Source organism: Cebus imitator, unplaced genomic scaffold, assembly GCF_001604975.1.
Source record: "Cebus imitator isolate Cc_AM_T3 unplaced genomic scaffold, Cebus_imitator-1.0 Scaffold652, whole genome shotgun sequence".
NCBI lineage: Eukaryota > Metazoa > Chordata > Mammalia > Primates > Cebidae > Cebus > Cebus imitator.
The window spans coordinates 133327-150401 of NW_016107967.1; the positions used below are offsets into that span (position 1 = coordinate 133327).

The window sequence follows — 17075 nt, forward strand, 5'->3', positions numbered from 1 at the left end:
CAAAGTATTTTGGTGAGTTTTTAAATAATTATTTTGGAGCATGAAGAGACCTTACAGCTTATGAAAGCATTCATCTGCACTGGGAGACTAGGATAAGGTAACTTGCCCACTGCCTCTGTATGGGTCACGGGCAAGAAGGGACTCTCCTGACTGCAATATTCAGTTAAATTCACTAGTTATCAACCCACAGCACTGGGCCAGGTACCACACTTTCCCAAAGACAAGTGTGCTCCTTATCTATGGATAGCCTGAGTCTTAAAACTCATGTGGAGTCAGTGTTTACAAGACAAATAAAATGTTAATGACAATTAACTACAGTCAGTGACATTAATACTGCTTCTGTATTTCCAAATGCAACTTTAATATTAAGGGATAGTAGGTAAAAACTATGTCACACATTTGGAATCACTAACAAAGACCTTTGTTTTCATTTTGAATATTGAAGTGGAAAGAGAACAAGGCTTTGAGGTCAGACCAATCTGGAATCAGAGCCCAACTCCCTGATTTCATGACTTTGAATCAGCCACTTCTTTGAACTTTGGTTTCTTCATCTGTTAAACAAAGATACTGAGTGATACCTACCTTCAAGGACTGCTATGAGTCTGAAATGGCAGTTTGTACATAGAAGGTACTTGATAAGTGCTGGCTCTTTTCTTCCTTCCCATCCCATTACAGTGACTAACATTTTCTGACATTTTTTTCCCACTGACTACACATTTGTGTCATCCATCTTTGGGGAGCTAGGAGGAGTAATTAAGAATTATTAATCATTTTGAAGATGTTGTAAATATGTTGTTAATACACCATTTATTTGAACTAACCCTTTACATTGCCCCATCCTTGCAAGTAGCTAGAATACCTCATAAAAAGAAACAAAAACTTAAAATGTGTCCAGCAGACCTCAGTGATATACCTAGGACTGATCTAGGATACTTAAGGGCTTACTCCTCGGGATAAAGGTGAATTAAAGGAAACCGGCCCTTGTGATTACCTGCACCTGACCAGTTATTTTAAAAGGCTAATAAAATAAATAGATTAGGGAGTGCCTTTGATCCACAACTGTATAAGGGAAAGGAAGGAAACAATATTAGGCAGAGAAACTGAATTGTGATGTGTTCTCAATGGAATGCCACATACATCAAGTTCTGAGATAGGATGACCTTTCTTATCTCCTAACCTGTCCCAAGTTAGAATATGAAGCCTGAGTACCCTTTTCATTTTTGATACTGGTTATTTGTACCTGTTTTCCTTTTCTTGTTAGAGGCCTTTGGGGCAGCCAACTGATGAATGTGGGAATGTAAAGGCCCAGCCTTCGTATTCTAACTTGGGACAGGTTAGGAGATAGGAAAGGTAATCCTATCTCAGAACTCGATGTAGGGTTGTATGTGGCATTCCACTGAGAACACATCACAGTTCAGTTTCTCTGCCTAATCTCAAAAAAAAAAAAAAATGAAAAGGGTATTAACTACAGATAATCTATTTATTAAAGTAGGAAGACTGAGAATAATTTTATACTATCTGAAAGTTTATACAAAATGGACCAATTCCTAAGAAAATATCACCAGAATATAACCAGAAACAAAACTAAATACTCCTGCTAACGCTGTGGTATGTCCAGATCCAGCATCAAGAATAAACGACTTCTTATCCTAACTTCTGGGAATGCCATCACTGTTCATCTGCCAGCCTCATCTAGAGAACAGACTCACCCAAGATCGGGCAACAAGAGCAAAACTCCAAAAAAAAAAAAAAAAAAAAAACCTAAATGTTCATAAACTAAAAAGAAAAAACTGACCGACCTGTAAGTAGAAATAGACAAAATCGCTATTTAAGTGGGAGACATCAACACTCTTCTCCAGTAACTGAAGGAAAAAGTAAAGTAGGCAGGAAATCAGAAAGCTTAGAGCTAACCTGAAAAGCACTCAGTCCATCTAACCTAGTGGATATTTATATAACTCTCTAACCAAAAGCAGCAAAATAGTCTTTTCCAGTGCACATGGAACACTTACCAAGATAGACCATATTCTGGGCCATAAAACAAGTCTCACCAAATCTAAAAGAATCGAAATCATACAAAGTAGATTATCAGACTATAATAGATTTGAACTAGAGAGATACATGGAAAACAGCCATATATTTTGAAATTAACTTTTTTAAATGACTATAGGGTCAAAAGAAGTCTCAAAGGAAATTTTAAAATATTTTTGAGCCAAACGAAAAATACAACATACCAAAATTTTTAGGAGGCAGTGCCGAGAGGGGAGATTTATAATATTAAATGCATGTATTAACAAACAAGAAGAGTGATGAAAGAAATCAAGGAAGACTTGATACTCCCCAAAGGATCTGTAGATTTCACACCATCCCTATCAAAATCCCAGCAGTTACCTTGGGGTGAATATGGACAAGATTTTGTGCAACTTATATGAAAGAGAAAAGAAAGTAGGATAGTTTAAAACAATTTTGAAAAAGAAGACAAAGTTGAAGAAATCAAACTGTGTGACTTAAAAACTATTATAAAGCTAAAGTAATAAAGATAGTGTGGTATTGGCAAAGAGAGACACATAGACCAATGGAATAAAATAGAGTCCAGGAATAAACCCACACAAATACAGACATCTGATGTTTGACAAAGATGTAAAAGTTACTGAGTGGAAGACAGTCTTTTCAATAGTGTCAGTATTTGCCATAAATACTAAGGGTAAAGGGAAAAAAAAGAACCTTAATCTAAACCTTACACCTTATATAAAAATTAACTCAAAATGGTCATAAATTTAAAATGTAAAATGATAAAACTTTAAAAGAACATACAGAATATCCTCATGAGCTAGGGTTAAGCAGAGTTCTTAGAAATGACACCAAAGTTATGATCCTTTCAAAAAACTAATAAATGTGACTTCATCTAAATTAAAAATGTTTGCCTTAACAAAGACACTTCCAAGAGAATGGACAAGGTATATATGCAAAGAAAAAAAAATTTTTTTTTGAGATGGAGTCTCATTCTGTCACCCATGCTGGAGTGCAGCAGTGTGATCTCAGCTCACTGCAGCCTCTGCCTCCCATGTTCAAACAATTCTGCCTCAGCCTCCCAAGTAGCTGGGACTACAGGCATGCACCACCATGCCCAGCTAATTTTTATATTTTTAGTAGAGATGGGGTTTCACCATGTTGGTCAGACTGGTCTCAAACTGCTGACCTTAAATGATCCATCTGCCTTGGCCTCCCAAAGTGCTGGGATTAATAGGCATGAGCCACCATGCCCAACCAAGAAAATATTTTCAAATCACATATCCAACAACAGACTTGGATCCTTAGCTCTCAAAACTCAACAATATAACCACTCAGACAAGATAACACCTAAGGAAGCTCCTGCCTCTCCCAAAGCTGAAACCAAAGCAAAAACTTTGAAGGCCAAGAAGGCAGTGCTGGAAAGCATCCACAGTCACATACAAAAAGGAATATCTGCACTTTACCCACCTTCCAGTAGCTCGAGACATTACAGCTCTAGAGACAGCCCAGATATCCTCAGAAGAGTGCCCCCAAGAGAAACAAACTTGACCACTCTGCCTGATTCCCCCTGACCATTGAGTCTGCCATGAAGAAAACAAGATAACAACACACTTTAGGTCATTGTGGATGCCAAAGCCAACATGCACCAGAGCAAACAGGATGTGGAGAAGCTCTGAGACACTGATGTGGCCTGATCAATCAGGCCCAATGGAGAGAAGGTGTATGTTTAACTGGCTCCTGTTTACGATGCTTTGGATGTTACCAACAAGATTGGAGTCATCTAAACTGAGTCCAGCTGGCTAAGTCTAAATAAACATCTTTTTACCATTAAAAATAAAAAACAATTTGAGTGGGCAATAACTTGAAAATACTTCACTAGAGAGGATATATCAGTAGCAAACAAGCACATGGAAAAATGTTCAACAGGATAAGCCATTAGGGAAATGAATACTAAAACTATGAAGAAATACCACTACACATCTATCATAAAGAATGCTTTCATGGATAAAACAAAGAATACTGACAATTCGAAGTGCTGATAAAGATGAAGAACAACTAGAATTTTCATACATTGCTGGTGGGGATGCAAAATGGTAAAGCCACTCTAGGGAACTGTTTGGCACTTTCTAAAATCAACTGCATTTTTATATACCAGTATGATCAGTTAGAAAATGGGATTTAAAACAGGTAACATAACAGCATGAAAAAAGTCAAGTACCTAGTAATCAATACAACACAAGATGTACCACACATCTCTGTCTGGTAAATTATAAAACTTTTCTGAGAAACACTAAGAAAATTTTTCAATAAATGCACATATGTACCATGTTAATGGACAGGTAGACTCAAAATTGCAAAGATGTCAAACCCCTCCCAACTCCACTCATCCCAATAAGTTATTGTGTTGTTGAGCTTGCTATGCAGTTTCTAAAATGTATACAGAAATATAAAAGACCAAGAACAGCCAAGACAATCTTGAAAAAGAACAGGACTTGCTCTACCAGATAACAAAACAATAAAAAGTTAGGGTGATTAGGCCAGGCATGGTGGCTCACGTCTGTAATCCCAGAACTTTAGGAGGCTGAGACAGGTGGATCACCTGAGGTCAGAAGTTGGAGACCAACCTGGCCAACATGTTGAAGCCCTGACTCTACCAATAATACAAAACTTAGCTGGCCATCATGGCACATGCCTATAATCCCAACTACTCAGGAGGCTGAGGCAGGAGAATTGCTTGAACCCAGGAGACAGAGGTTGCAGTGAGCCAAGATCATGCTATTGCACTCCAGCCTGGATGACAAGAGCAAAGCTCTGTCTCAAAAAAAATAAAAATAAAAAGTTAAGGTGATTAACAGAGTGCGGTATTAGTGAAGAAATAGACAGACCAATGGAACATATTAAAGAGTGCAGAGAAAGACTCATATGCATGGACGTTTGATTCAAGAAGGCAGCAACACTGCACTGCAAAGCAATGGAATATGAACAGCCTTTTAACAACAAATAAGCTGAGACAATTCATTAACTAAAAGGTAACTGCACTCCCATCACACAGAAAAATCAATTCCAGGTAGATTGAAGGTGAAATGTGAATACAAATTTATAAGCTTCTAGTACTTAATAGAATAATTTCATGATCCTAGGGTAACAGTGGGTTTCCTATTCAAGTTACTAAAAAAACACTAATCTCTAAAGGAAACTCCTGATATATTAAAGTATATTAAAATTAATAACTGTCCACAATAACTATAAAAAGTGTGGAGAGAAGTCACCAAATGAAAGAAGATATTTTCAACAAATAAAACTGACTTTACTCAAAATGTAGAAATCCTACAAAATGATTTAGAAAGAAAAAGCCCAATAAAAAATTAAGCAAAAGGATTGACAAAAAGTATTAACAGCTGACAATAACCAAATATTGGTATGGATGTGGAGCAACAAAAGTCTGATGCACTTAATGGGACTAAGTTTAAAAAAAAAAAGTAAAAGCAGTGGTTGGTTTTATTTAAAGTAGAAGATATGCATACTCTAAATCTACATATCACTCTACTCTTTAAGAAATTCTCACACATGTGCACCAGGCTATAGGTATAAAAATGTTCATAGCAACTATGTTCACAATGGCCAAAATCTAGAAACTGCCTAAATATCCAGCTACATGGATTTTTATATAATGAAATACTATACAGCCATGACATTTCATGAACTACACTTGCACACACCACATGATTAATCTCACAAAGTTAAGCCAAAAAGCAAGACACAAAAGCATACATATACCATGATCCACTCATACATATAAAGTTCAAAACTAGGAAAAATTAAACTATAAATAGTTTAAGGATGTATTTATTTTTAAAACTACAAAGAAAAGGTAGCAAATAATAAAAGTAAGAATACTGATAAACTCTAGGGAATTGGGAGATTATGACCAGGCAGAGGAATATGGAGGACTTTAGTATATAGATGATGTTTCATTTCTTGATTTGGGTAGTATTTACATAGTTCTTCACTTTAATAAACTGTACACACATATTTGTTTAAAATACTTTTCTAAATATGAATATTTCACAATTAAAAAAAAAATCTTATAAAACTTTCCCAAAGATCCCTTTGTAGATCACATATCTAGAAACAGAAACTTCATTACAAGTCTTAGAGTATATATTTTATAGCACAAAAATAGTTTGAGATTTGTTAATATTACAATAATTCAGATATACCTTTCTCACAAATATAAGAATTAAATAACACTGAAATAGTTAAATAGATTCATTCCAGTCACGTTAGTTTTAAATAGCATAAGAATATAAGCCAGCACACATGTTCACAGTCCATTAAGCCCTTAAGTTGAATTTATAAGAAATTTTTATTATTTAAAAAACATTACCAAATAACTGAATCAAGAATTTACACTTTATGGTTTCATATTGCACCAATAAACTAACATTTGTTTCAGCTTTTAGTAAACAGGGTTTTTCTTGAAGGGGTTGTTGTTTTTTAATGAAAGAAAACCAGGTTAGAAAGTAAATAGGTTTAAGTAAACACATCTCTTTTCAACATGGGATTTTGGTTTTGAAGAAAAGATACCATATATGTTAGCAACTTTATTCTAAGAAATATTCAGTCATCTGTCACTTAAAAACAGACATACATTCTGAGAAATGTGTCATTGTGCAAACTTCATAGAGTGTACTTATACAAATCTAGATGGTGTAGCCTATTACACACCTGGGCTCTATAGTCTAGTGTATTATTCCTATGCTACAAACCTGTTCAGTATGTGGCTGTACTGAATATTGTAGGCAATTATAAGACAATGGTAAGTATTTGTATATCTAATGATATCTAAACATAGAAAAACTACAGTAAAAACATGGCATTATAATCTTATGGGATCACAGTTGTGTATGTGGTCTGTCATCCACCAAAAGGTTGTTACATAGCACATGACTAAAATCAGGACATTTCTTAGTTTTTCACAATCAAATGAAAGTAACTAATGACCAAAAATTTTCTTGACAATTTGAAATTTTCCTGGTAAAGATGAAATACTTTAGTAATTAGTAGGAAGCAATATTTCTTAAAAGCATTCTTTGTTTAAAATTATGCTAACTAGAAATTTAGATGTTTAGGGGACAGTGTTACTGAAAGAACTCTTTTGACTCCCTGACAGCTCTTCTTCAATATCATTAACACAGGAATGATTGTGGTTCATGCATTTTACAGGCTGAATTGTGTGTTCCACAAATTCACATGTTGAAGCCCTATCCCTCTATATAACTTTTTGGAGACAGGGCCTTTAAGGAAATAATTAAAGTTAAATGAGGTCAGAAGGGTGGGACCCTAATCCAATAGGACTAGAGTCCTTATGAGAAGAGGAAGAGACCAGGGGTGCATACAGAAAGAGTAAAAGGCCGCTGAAGACAGTGAGAAGGTGATAGTCTGCAAGCCAGGAAAGAGGCTGCAGTGGAAACCAACCAGCTTCCAGAACCATGAGAAGATACATTTCTATACAGTAAGCCACCCAGTCTGTAGCTTACAGTGTAATTCTGCCATGGCAGCCTGAGCAGACTAATAGAAAGCACTTTTTAAAAATTATAATTTTCCTCTATTCCTTTCTTAAAAACCTACAGTTGTGTAATAAACACTGAAATCTTCATATACTGAGAACTCACCTAATTGTTTTTCACTAAATGTCACCATTGCTGTAAAGTTCAAGATTCATATTATATTTTACTACAAATAGTGTTTCTGCACATAAAAGTTTGGTTCTTTTTAAATTCTTCTGTCCTTAGTTATAATCTCTGTATTAGCTGGTCCAGGCTGCCACAACAAAATACCACAGACTGGGTAGCTTAAACAACAGACATATTTTCTCACAGTTCTGTATGCTGAAGTCCCAGATCAAGGCAGGAGCCAATTCAGTTTCTGATGAGGATGCTCTTCCTGGCTTGCAGATGACTGCCTTCTTGCTGTGTCCTCACATGGCCTTTCCTGGTGCCTGTGCATGAAGAGAGAGCAGGCTCTCTGATGTCTCTTCTCATCAGGACACTATTTCTTTCAGATCAGGGACCCACCCATCCGGCCTCATTTAACCTTAATTACTTCCTTCCAGGCCTTCCTCTTCAAATACAGCCACACTGTGGGTTAGGGTTTCAACATATGAACTACGAGGGGACACAGTAAGTAACAATCTTTAAACACAAAAACCTGCCTTCCTTGGCTGTCATGTAATAGAATGTTAACACTCCCAAACAATAGCAAAACAGAGAGACAACAAAAATCTGTTAAGTGTATAAACATTGACAATAAAATGCTTCCTTTTTTAAAAAAAATGGTTCATTCTAATAACAAGTAAATGCCATGCAACACTATTCATGTGCCACATGGGACTTGGTCAGAGAAAACTTAATTCAGACTATAGGAATGATTGTGAGGAGTCGGAGAGCCTGAATGGATGCCTTTCCTTTGCAAGGAAAGCAAAGTCCTCAGTCACCCAGGAACTGGCAGGTAATCTGGAAACAGACTGGGTGCTACTGGGTAATCTTCCAGGAAAATAATAATTCAATACAGAATACCCAAGTGAGAGATATGAAAACTGCCTCCCTTTTGATTTGGCTAACATATGGTCACACAGTAGTCTCAGCTACGATCTGTGCTTTCCTACATTCCTCAAAAAATCGACTGCAGATGATTCCACCAGCACATTTAAAAGATAGGTGTCTTAAAAGGGAGCCACAAAGTGAACATTCCCAGTTGGAATCTACTCTCAAGCCAACATTCTAGAGCAGAAATAGGTTTAATCAAAATAATACTATCAGTAAGAGCTACTGAAGTAAACGCAGAAGTATTATAGATCTACTTTTGGAATTCTTGTGGTTGCTCTAATCTCTCCCCTTTTATTACAACCTCAACTAACAGGTGAATCTTCCCAGAACTCCATTACTCCACTATTAAAAGTCACCATTCACCTAACTAGCATTCATGCACATATCTCCATAATCAAAGCCCACCATATCTAACCTCATTTTTAATACCAAACACAACACTTGCCCCACGTTCCAGGCTCACCCTGCTCTCTGCCTGCTGAGCTCTTCTTCTCCTGCCTCCTCGCCTCTCCTATCACCACCCCAAGCCTTTCCATGGTTTATGTGTCACCCCCTTCTGGATGCCTTCTCTGATGACATCGCACACTGATTTTTTCCTTTAGTCAACAACTTCACATTAAGAACCTATTATGTTCCAGAAGCTGAGAGTCCCTTCCTCTCAAAATTTTTTTTGTTCACTGTTGTCTGTGACTTAGACTTACCATTGTCTTCTTACTGTCCTATTCTACCATTAGGCCACCTTATTTGAGACGAAGACTCGCTGTTGCCCAGGCTGGAGTGCAGTGGCATGATCTCAGATTACTGCAACCTCCGCCTACCGAGTTAAAGCCACTCTCCTGCCTCAGCCTCCCGAGTACCTGGGACTATAGGGGCTGGCCACCACACCCGGCTAATTTTTGTATTTTTAGTAGAGATGGGATTTCACCATGTTGGCCAGGCAAATCTCTAACCCCTGACCTCATGTGATCCACCCGCCTCGGCCTCCCAAAGTGCTGGGATTACATGCGTGAGCAACCACGCCCAGCCACCTTAGTATACGCGTAGGAAAAGGTTCTCAAATGTTTTATGTCCTAGTTGGTTGTGTGCGATCTTAACTGTAGGTGGTTACCTTTACGAACCCAGACTTACACATATTTTATGTCCCCCCACAGCACCATGGCAAAGGGTGAAACACCTCGACATTAATTGGTGCGAAACGTTTTTCCTTTGTACATCTTGTGAATTGCTTATGCTTTTGAGCCTTTCTTGGAGGAATACAAAGACAGAAGAGCTTAACACCTGAAAAATTTTTCAGTTGCCTGACATTGTCTTTAGCTACAATTGGTTAGACAAACATTTATAGAGTTCCTCCTACCTGCAGACACAGGCATAAATATTCTATTATGGTAGGGCCTTGATTGCGGTTGTTTCTCCAGCACCAATCATTGTCTTCTGCACATAATTAACACCCAATACTTACTGTGGAGTGAAAAAAATGAATGCAATCTCCCTGCCTGCAAGCAGCTGACAGTTTAATGGTGTAGGGGTGAGGGAGATACAAAGGATGAACAAATAAATAAATGAGGAAGGTCATATCAGTGTGATAACCGCTACGGAGAAAATAAAGCAGAATCACGAATACCCCCAAGAACCAGGCAATTGTTGGCAGGCCTGGAGACTCCTATCAGCGGAAAAAGCCGGCCAGCGTCGTGGTTAGTTGAGGAGGGCAGCCCCGGGAGAGGGTGCACAGCCCTGCCGCTCACTTGCTGTGTGGCTCTGGACAAATGGCCTCACCTCTGGCCTCGATTTTCCCATCCTCTACAACCTACCTCATGACGGGAGTCTAAGGAGTTGTTACTAAAGTGCCTGTTAGCCTGGCAGGCGCTGGGGAGATGCCGGCAGCGCGGCGGATCGGGAACCCACTGGGGCGAAGGGCAGGGAGAGCCTCTGGCTCCCTCTGCTGAGGTCCGCGTCTCCCTGCTCGGGGTCGAGCAAGGCTGAGGTGGGCGAAGTTTTGACCTTGAATCGAGGTCCGGGGGACCGGAGGTCAGCGCCCCTTTCCGTCTGAGAGGGTGGGCGGAGATGGGGCAGGCGGGCGAGGGTGAGGGGCCAGGGTAGGCGGCGCTTCCGGGGAGACTCCATCAGGCGGGAGGCTTCGAGGGCTGGGGCCGCTGCCCCGGGCACCCTGCGCGGCGGCTGGGCACCGGCCGGGCTATGCCCCGGCGTCGGCCTCTCGGAGCGGGAGGGCACCGCGCCGCCAAGGCGAGAGGTACCCCCGCATCCCCCGCGCCCCGCGGGTCCCCAGCCCTAACGGCAGCCGGTGGGGAGCGACGCCGTCCCGGGGCGCGAGGCCGCGGCGGGCGCGCCAGGCGCGGGGCGGGGCGGGGCGGGCACATGCGCACAGGCGGCGCGGCCGGCACGCGGCGCTCGCGCTCCCTGCTTAAATGAGCCTGGTCGCCCCGCGCCCTCTACTTCAGTAGATCCCGCGCCGGGGCCGCGCTTGTAGCTGACGGCTCGTCCCACGCCGCGCGCCCGCCCTCCTCGGCCCCCGGGCGGTCGATGGGACTAGGCGCCGCGGAGCAGGAGGCGTCGCTCGTCGGGGGGACTCGGGCATGGCGGTCCGTAGGACCTGAGCCCTGCCCCGCGGGGAGGCACCTGCTGGCCGGCGATGAGGATGGAGCGGGGCCGCCGCCGCTGCGTCGGGCCGTGAGCCCCGCGCTGCAGCCGCCTCAGCCCCTTGCGAAGCGCCGGGCAGCTCGGGAACATGGCCCTTCAGCGGCTCTGCTCGGTCCTCAAAGGTAAGTGTTGGGGCCGCGGACGGCGCCCCCTGTGGGCCGAGGCTGGCGCGCCGCCCTGCCCGGCTGCCGCGTCCCTTCCCTGATCCCCAGACCCGACGCGCCTCTTTGTCTGGCGGTACTGGCGGCGACTCGGAGCGGACCGCGGGGCGCGCTCACTGTCCGGCTCTCCCGGCGCGCCGCCTTCGGCCCCTGCGAGTCCAGCCGACGTTCGCCGGGCGCGAATGGGAAAGGGGATCGGGTCGAGAAGGCGGCTGGGAGGACTGGGCCCCACGGGGCCCTCGGAGCTGCGCCCAAGCGCCGCTTCCGTAGAATTCCGCCTATCGCTTCGCAAAGTTGTGAGATTCCTGTCGTGGAGCGAAGGCCGCTCTTTCTCCAGATGTGATGGCAAAAAGTAATGCCATGCGAACAATAAAAGCCGCGGCCGTGACGTCGTGCAGCGGTTTTCGAACAGCCCCGCGGCGCGCCAACCTCGCTGCGGGGAACTGGGCCTGCCGGGCCGGCGGGGTCCCAACTGCTGCGGCCGCTGAGGCTGCGGCACCACTGCGGGCTCCGGGGGCGGCGCGCGGGCGCCGTGGACCCGGCTCGGCTAGTCCGACCCGGGGGAGCGCGGCTGCTCGGGCTGAGCCCGGGCACTCCCCGGAACTGCGCTCCTCCAGCTTCCCCGGAGGTCTCAGAATTCCCCGCCGCTGGTGTTCGGTTCTTACTAATTTGTTGTACCAGGAATTAAAACACTTGGCTTCCCAAGAGCGCAGAGCTCTAAAGCACTCTCCAGCCGCTTTGCATTTCCCAAGAGGCGGTAATCTAGAGGAAAATTTATATACATAGATAATTAGGATTGGGATACAAAGTTGCTGCTGAAACTCGGACTGAATAAATCGTCTTTTCAATTTCCAGAGGGAGAATAGCACCAACACTCCGTAAAGGACTTCTCTTTTCCCCCTGCTGATTTATTTAGACAATATTGAATATCTGTATGTTTGTAATGTCATCACATGTTCTTTTTTAAAATATTGAGGGTACAACTGAGGCATTACTAACGTGTCACGTATAGCTTAGCACTGTTTCTTAATATTTGTAGAGTGACAGATCTTGGTGTTTTTCCTGCTCCATAACAACACTTTGTTCACATTTGTTTTATTAGAAAGTTCCGTGTAATTTTGCTTTTGATTTTAATTGGACACATTATCTCCTCTCCAAATATTCCTAAATTTGTGACCGAGATGTTAGTAATTTAATTTAAAACGTTTACCCCACTGTAAACCGATCTACAGCTTACACTAAGGTAACCCAGGACTTTCTAGCTGATGAATATTTCACAAACCATAAATGCTTAGTGATTTCTTTATTATACTACAATTGAAAACAACTCTGAAATTCGTCCTGTGGTTTTCATATCTCTAACTCTTAATTTTTACAGTCATTCCGGGGAAATGAATGTTTTGTTTTACTCTTTCATGATAAACCGTATGCACAGTAGGATTTCTGATCGTTCTGCTTATCTGAATTTTCTGCCGTTGTCCAGTTGCGCCCTCACCACGGTAAGGTTGTCAGCATCCTACTGACCGAGCATCTGAGGGCAGCCCCCGGATGACATCGCGTAGATCTGTCACACCGCTTTACCTGCAGAACTTGATAAAACTGAGCTGGTTAGGGCAGGAGCTGTTAGAGCCTCCTCCAATGGTGAAGGGATTTGCAGCGTTTCTTCCTTCGCCTTTGCGGTGGGTGCACACTGCCCTCTCTGGCCAATATGGTGAAGCGTTGAGTTGTTGCACCTTTCAGGAAAGGATTCTGGCGATGGCAGAGCTACAGTGAAAACAATATAGTGTCTGGCTTTTCTTTTTTCCGTGTTAGTCAACATACACTATTTTTACATGCTTGAGTATTTTTAAAGCTCAAGCTGAATTATTGTTGTTGTTGTTGTTGTTACTGCTGTTGGTGGCGGCTTCCTAGAGAGAAAGCAAGCTATTAAGTCTTCTATGGTATTAACTTGTAAATGCCAAGAATTGGTCTGGAAAGATTCAAGAAATTGTTAACAGGAGTTGATTCTAATACAGAAATCCAGGGGACAGAAAGACAAGAATGAAGGGAAGACTTTGGTTTCACTGCACACCCATTGTGTCACTTGATTTTTTTTTAACCAAATGCATGTATAACCTATATAAAAATATTTTATTGTTAAAAAATTGCCTTTTAAAAAGATACTGGCCTTTCCCAGTATTCATACTCATTGTGTGCCCCAAGGCATGAAAAAGGGGACCTTATTATCTATAAAGTGAATTGCTTCAACATCAAAGAGGTTCTTATCTGAAGCAGCTGTTTAACATTTATTTACATAATTGTAGATATTACCCATGAAAGCCTTGTTTGGAATATTATGGTCAGTTTCTACTAAAATAAATCAGCCATAATGAGTGTGAGATTTTAAGTAGAAAGTAATTTTAGTTATTTAAGATGCAACTGATTATTCTTGTTTTACTTTCAGCCTTTAAAGCAAAAAGATAACCTTACTAGGCTTTATAAACCTCGTCCTATGTTGTTGAAACTAAATAATTCACTTTTAACTGCTTATGATTACTGTAGCCCTCACAGAATTTGAGTTAACCTTCCGTCAAGGTTAACTAAGCATTATAGTCACATGTAAATATTACATGAAGATGATAAATCTATTTTTTGTTCTTATTCATTCTGCACACTTGTTTCTGGAGAATCTGTTGAACTCAGCAATATTTAAAGCTGTATAAACTGTGGTTACATTTGTGATGTAACAGAGCACAAATACTCATTGGCACTGTATTTAAAATCTTGTCTGAGATGGTGCAAGTATTAACTCCTGTTTTTCATTCTTAAACCTCACCCAAGAATGTAAAGTAGTTATACAGAAATAAATGTGGTACTGAAAAACTTGTCCTTTAATACTAAAGCCTTGTTAAAAATTAACTTTTTGACTTTTCCTTCCAGGGTTTGGGAAAAACTGTTTTAACACTGTCAATTCAAAAGGCTTACTAAATAATGGTTTTGTTGTAGTAAATCCGCAATTGCAATCTGGTTTATCTTTCATTTTGAAAGTACACTCACTCTTTAGGAAAAATCCTGTATTACAAAACAAGTTCAAATGAAAGCCACTTTCAGTCCTTTTTAGAAAAGATGAAAAAATGATAGACTGTAAATAAAGTTCATATCTGACATTTTAAAACAATAGGCTACCCCTTGCTCTTAGGGTACCACCCATCCAGCATGATCTCCTATCATTTTTCAACTTAAGCTCCAGCAGAATAATTATTGGTACTTAGAAATACATGTCCCTGAGGCACTGGAAATTCCAATTTTTACTGTCTTTGAGTTGGAAAGGAGCATCTTAAGAGGTGATCTAATCCAGTGGCTTCCAGACTTCAGAGGAACTCTTGTGAGGAAGCACTTAAAAAAAAAGGACAACAGACAAGAACAGAGTTGATTAGTGGGAGGCTTTGCCCTCTCAGTCACCTCAAACACCAGGGTGACCCCAAGAACTGACACTTCAACATGTTTGTTATATTGCTTCCAAAATTACAGGGTATACTAATCTGAAAGTTCAATCCTTTCTATGACATAAAGACATGTTGGTTTAAATATGCCTGGAGTAACATTGGAAATTACAGCACAAGAAGTTATCACAGTAGTCTTTCAAATATGACCTGATCATGTTAGAAGGTGATGGTAGTTGCTGTGCAGTCAGGAGGACTGATGTATCATTAAAATAGAGCAAACAAAAGTGCCATCTCAGATCAGCTCGACTAAGGAGGAGTTTGTCACATTCTGCAGGAAAGAGAAAGCACTTCTGCAACAGTTACTCTTTCTTACTAAAGTGATTGACAGTGTGATTAACATATGTAGGCTGGAGTGATCCCAAAGTTCACCATCCATCTTTGTTCTTAACTAGTAAAGTATGATTAAATTTGGGTACTTTTTTTGTTCTTTGGAACATAGTTTATCAAAAACAAGTGACTGCCATGTCAAATAGTATGTGGACTCTAATTGAACTCCATTCTGCTGTCATTATAGGAAATTACTAATGAGCAGGGAGACCAGGTAGGTGGTTCTAGCATCTTGTATTAGATTTTAAAAGCCTTATGTTTACCACTTAGTTGCTTAACACAGGAATATGTAGAGATACCTTTAATTATTAACCTAAAGGTAAATTGAGCCAGCTTGAGGAAAGTAACAGTGGTGGCAGGGTATCTCAGGAGAGTGGAGGTAATCTCAGTTCTTTTCCCATCCCCTGATTTGTGCTCACATTTAAAAAAAGTGAGGTCACATGTGTGGCTACTGTTTGTTCAACCAAGATGTCTGTTTGTCTGTTACTATGCTATGTGTTGCAGTTACAAAGAAGAGACACGAGTCATGCTCAGTCACCCCCATGTGTTCATTGTGTCTGTATTGAGTACTGTTGAGGTTGGGCAGTCTTTTATGCCCTGGAGATGCATCCATGATTCAGACAGACAAGGTCCTTCTTTCTAGTAAGAAGAGACAACAAACAAGCCCCAAAATACCAGGTAATACATAATGAAAATAAAGCAAGATGAAGGAGAAAATGTAGTGCTTATTTAGAAATCAGGGAAGCCTCACAAGACCTGAAAGACAGGAAGGAACCAGCCAAAGAGATTCTAGGCAGAAAGCACAGCTGGTCCCTGAGGCAAGCATTAGCTTGATGTGTTTAAAGTGATGAGAAGAAAGCCTGTGTTCTGGTAGAGAGCACTCGGAAGGCCGAGAGATACACAGGCTCCAGGTCACATCGGACCTCTGAAGTGAGAGTAAGGGGCATGGATTTGTTCTAAATGTAATGGGACTTTACTGGAAGACTTTAAACAAGGCTGTGATGTGATCTGATTTGTATTTTGAAAAGATCACTGGCTGCTGTGTACACAATACACTATAGGGACTGTGGCAGAAACTTCCAGTTGTCTGCAAACAGCCGTTTAGCTGTTTGTCAGTAATTCTGTGAATTTTAGCTGAGCACACAGTTGCCCAAAATGAAGACTGTATTTCCCAGTTTCTTGTTGGTTTAGGTGACCATGTGACTAAGTTAGGTATCAGTAGAAAATGATGTATCTTAGGGGAATTGTTTTTTAAACTTTTTTCTTTTTCCTTTTTTTTTTTTTTTTTTTTTCGCTCTTTTTCACCATGCTTGAGTGCTGTGGCGCAATCGTGGCTCACTGCAAGCTCCAGTTCCCTGGTTCAAGGAATTCTCCTACCTCAGCCTCCTGAGTAGCTGGGATTACAGGCATGTGCCACCACGCCCAGCTAATTGTTCTATTTTTTTAGAGACGAGGTTTCACCATGTTGGCCAGATGGTCTCAATCTCTTGACCTTGTGACTCCCCCACCTTAGCCTCCCAAAGTGCTGGGATTATAGGCGTGAGCCACCACACCTGGCCCTAAATATTTTAGTTTGAGATCATTGTAGATCCTGGGCAAGTGTTTTTAAAGAGAGGGAGAATGCTCTTTATCAAGTCATCATTCTTGCTGACTAGAATGCAGATGTGGGAGCTGTAATGAAGATAGAGTAGCTGGCACTCCAGCCTCATACTGGACCATAGGGTGACCTTGGAAATGAGCCTCTCATAGCTAGGTAATGAGACAGAAGGAGCCCAAGTTCTGGTATTGATAAACCCTTCATTCTGGCGCTTGACTCCCTATCTCCAGTT

At 41.3% G+C, this 17075-nt stretch overlaps 1 protein-coding gene across 4 annotated transcripts in view; it reads left to right on the forward strand.

Moving 5' to 3' along the window:
- The first annotated feature begins 10993 nt into the window (after positions 1-10993).
- NETO2 (neuropilin and tolloid like 2) overlaps positions 10994-17075 on the forward strand; it is a 64457-nt gene continuing 58375 nt past the window's right edge. For all 4 annotated transcript variants that reach the window (XM_017517910.2, XM_037734672.1, XM_017517911.2 and 1 more), the window contains exon 1: positions 10994-11395. In XM_017517910.2, coding sequence (XP_017373399.1) covers positions 11362-11395 — 34 coding nt within the window. In that variant the 5' untranslated portion in view covers positions 10994-11361. The remainder of the gene's footprint in view (positions 11396-17075) is intronic.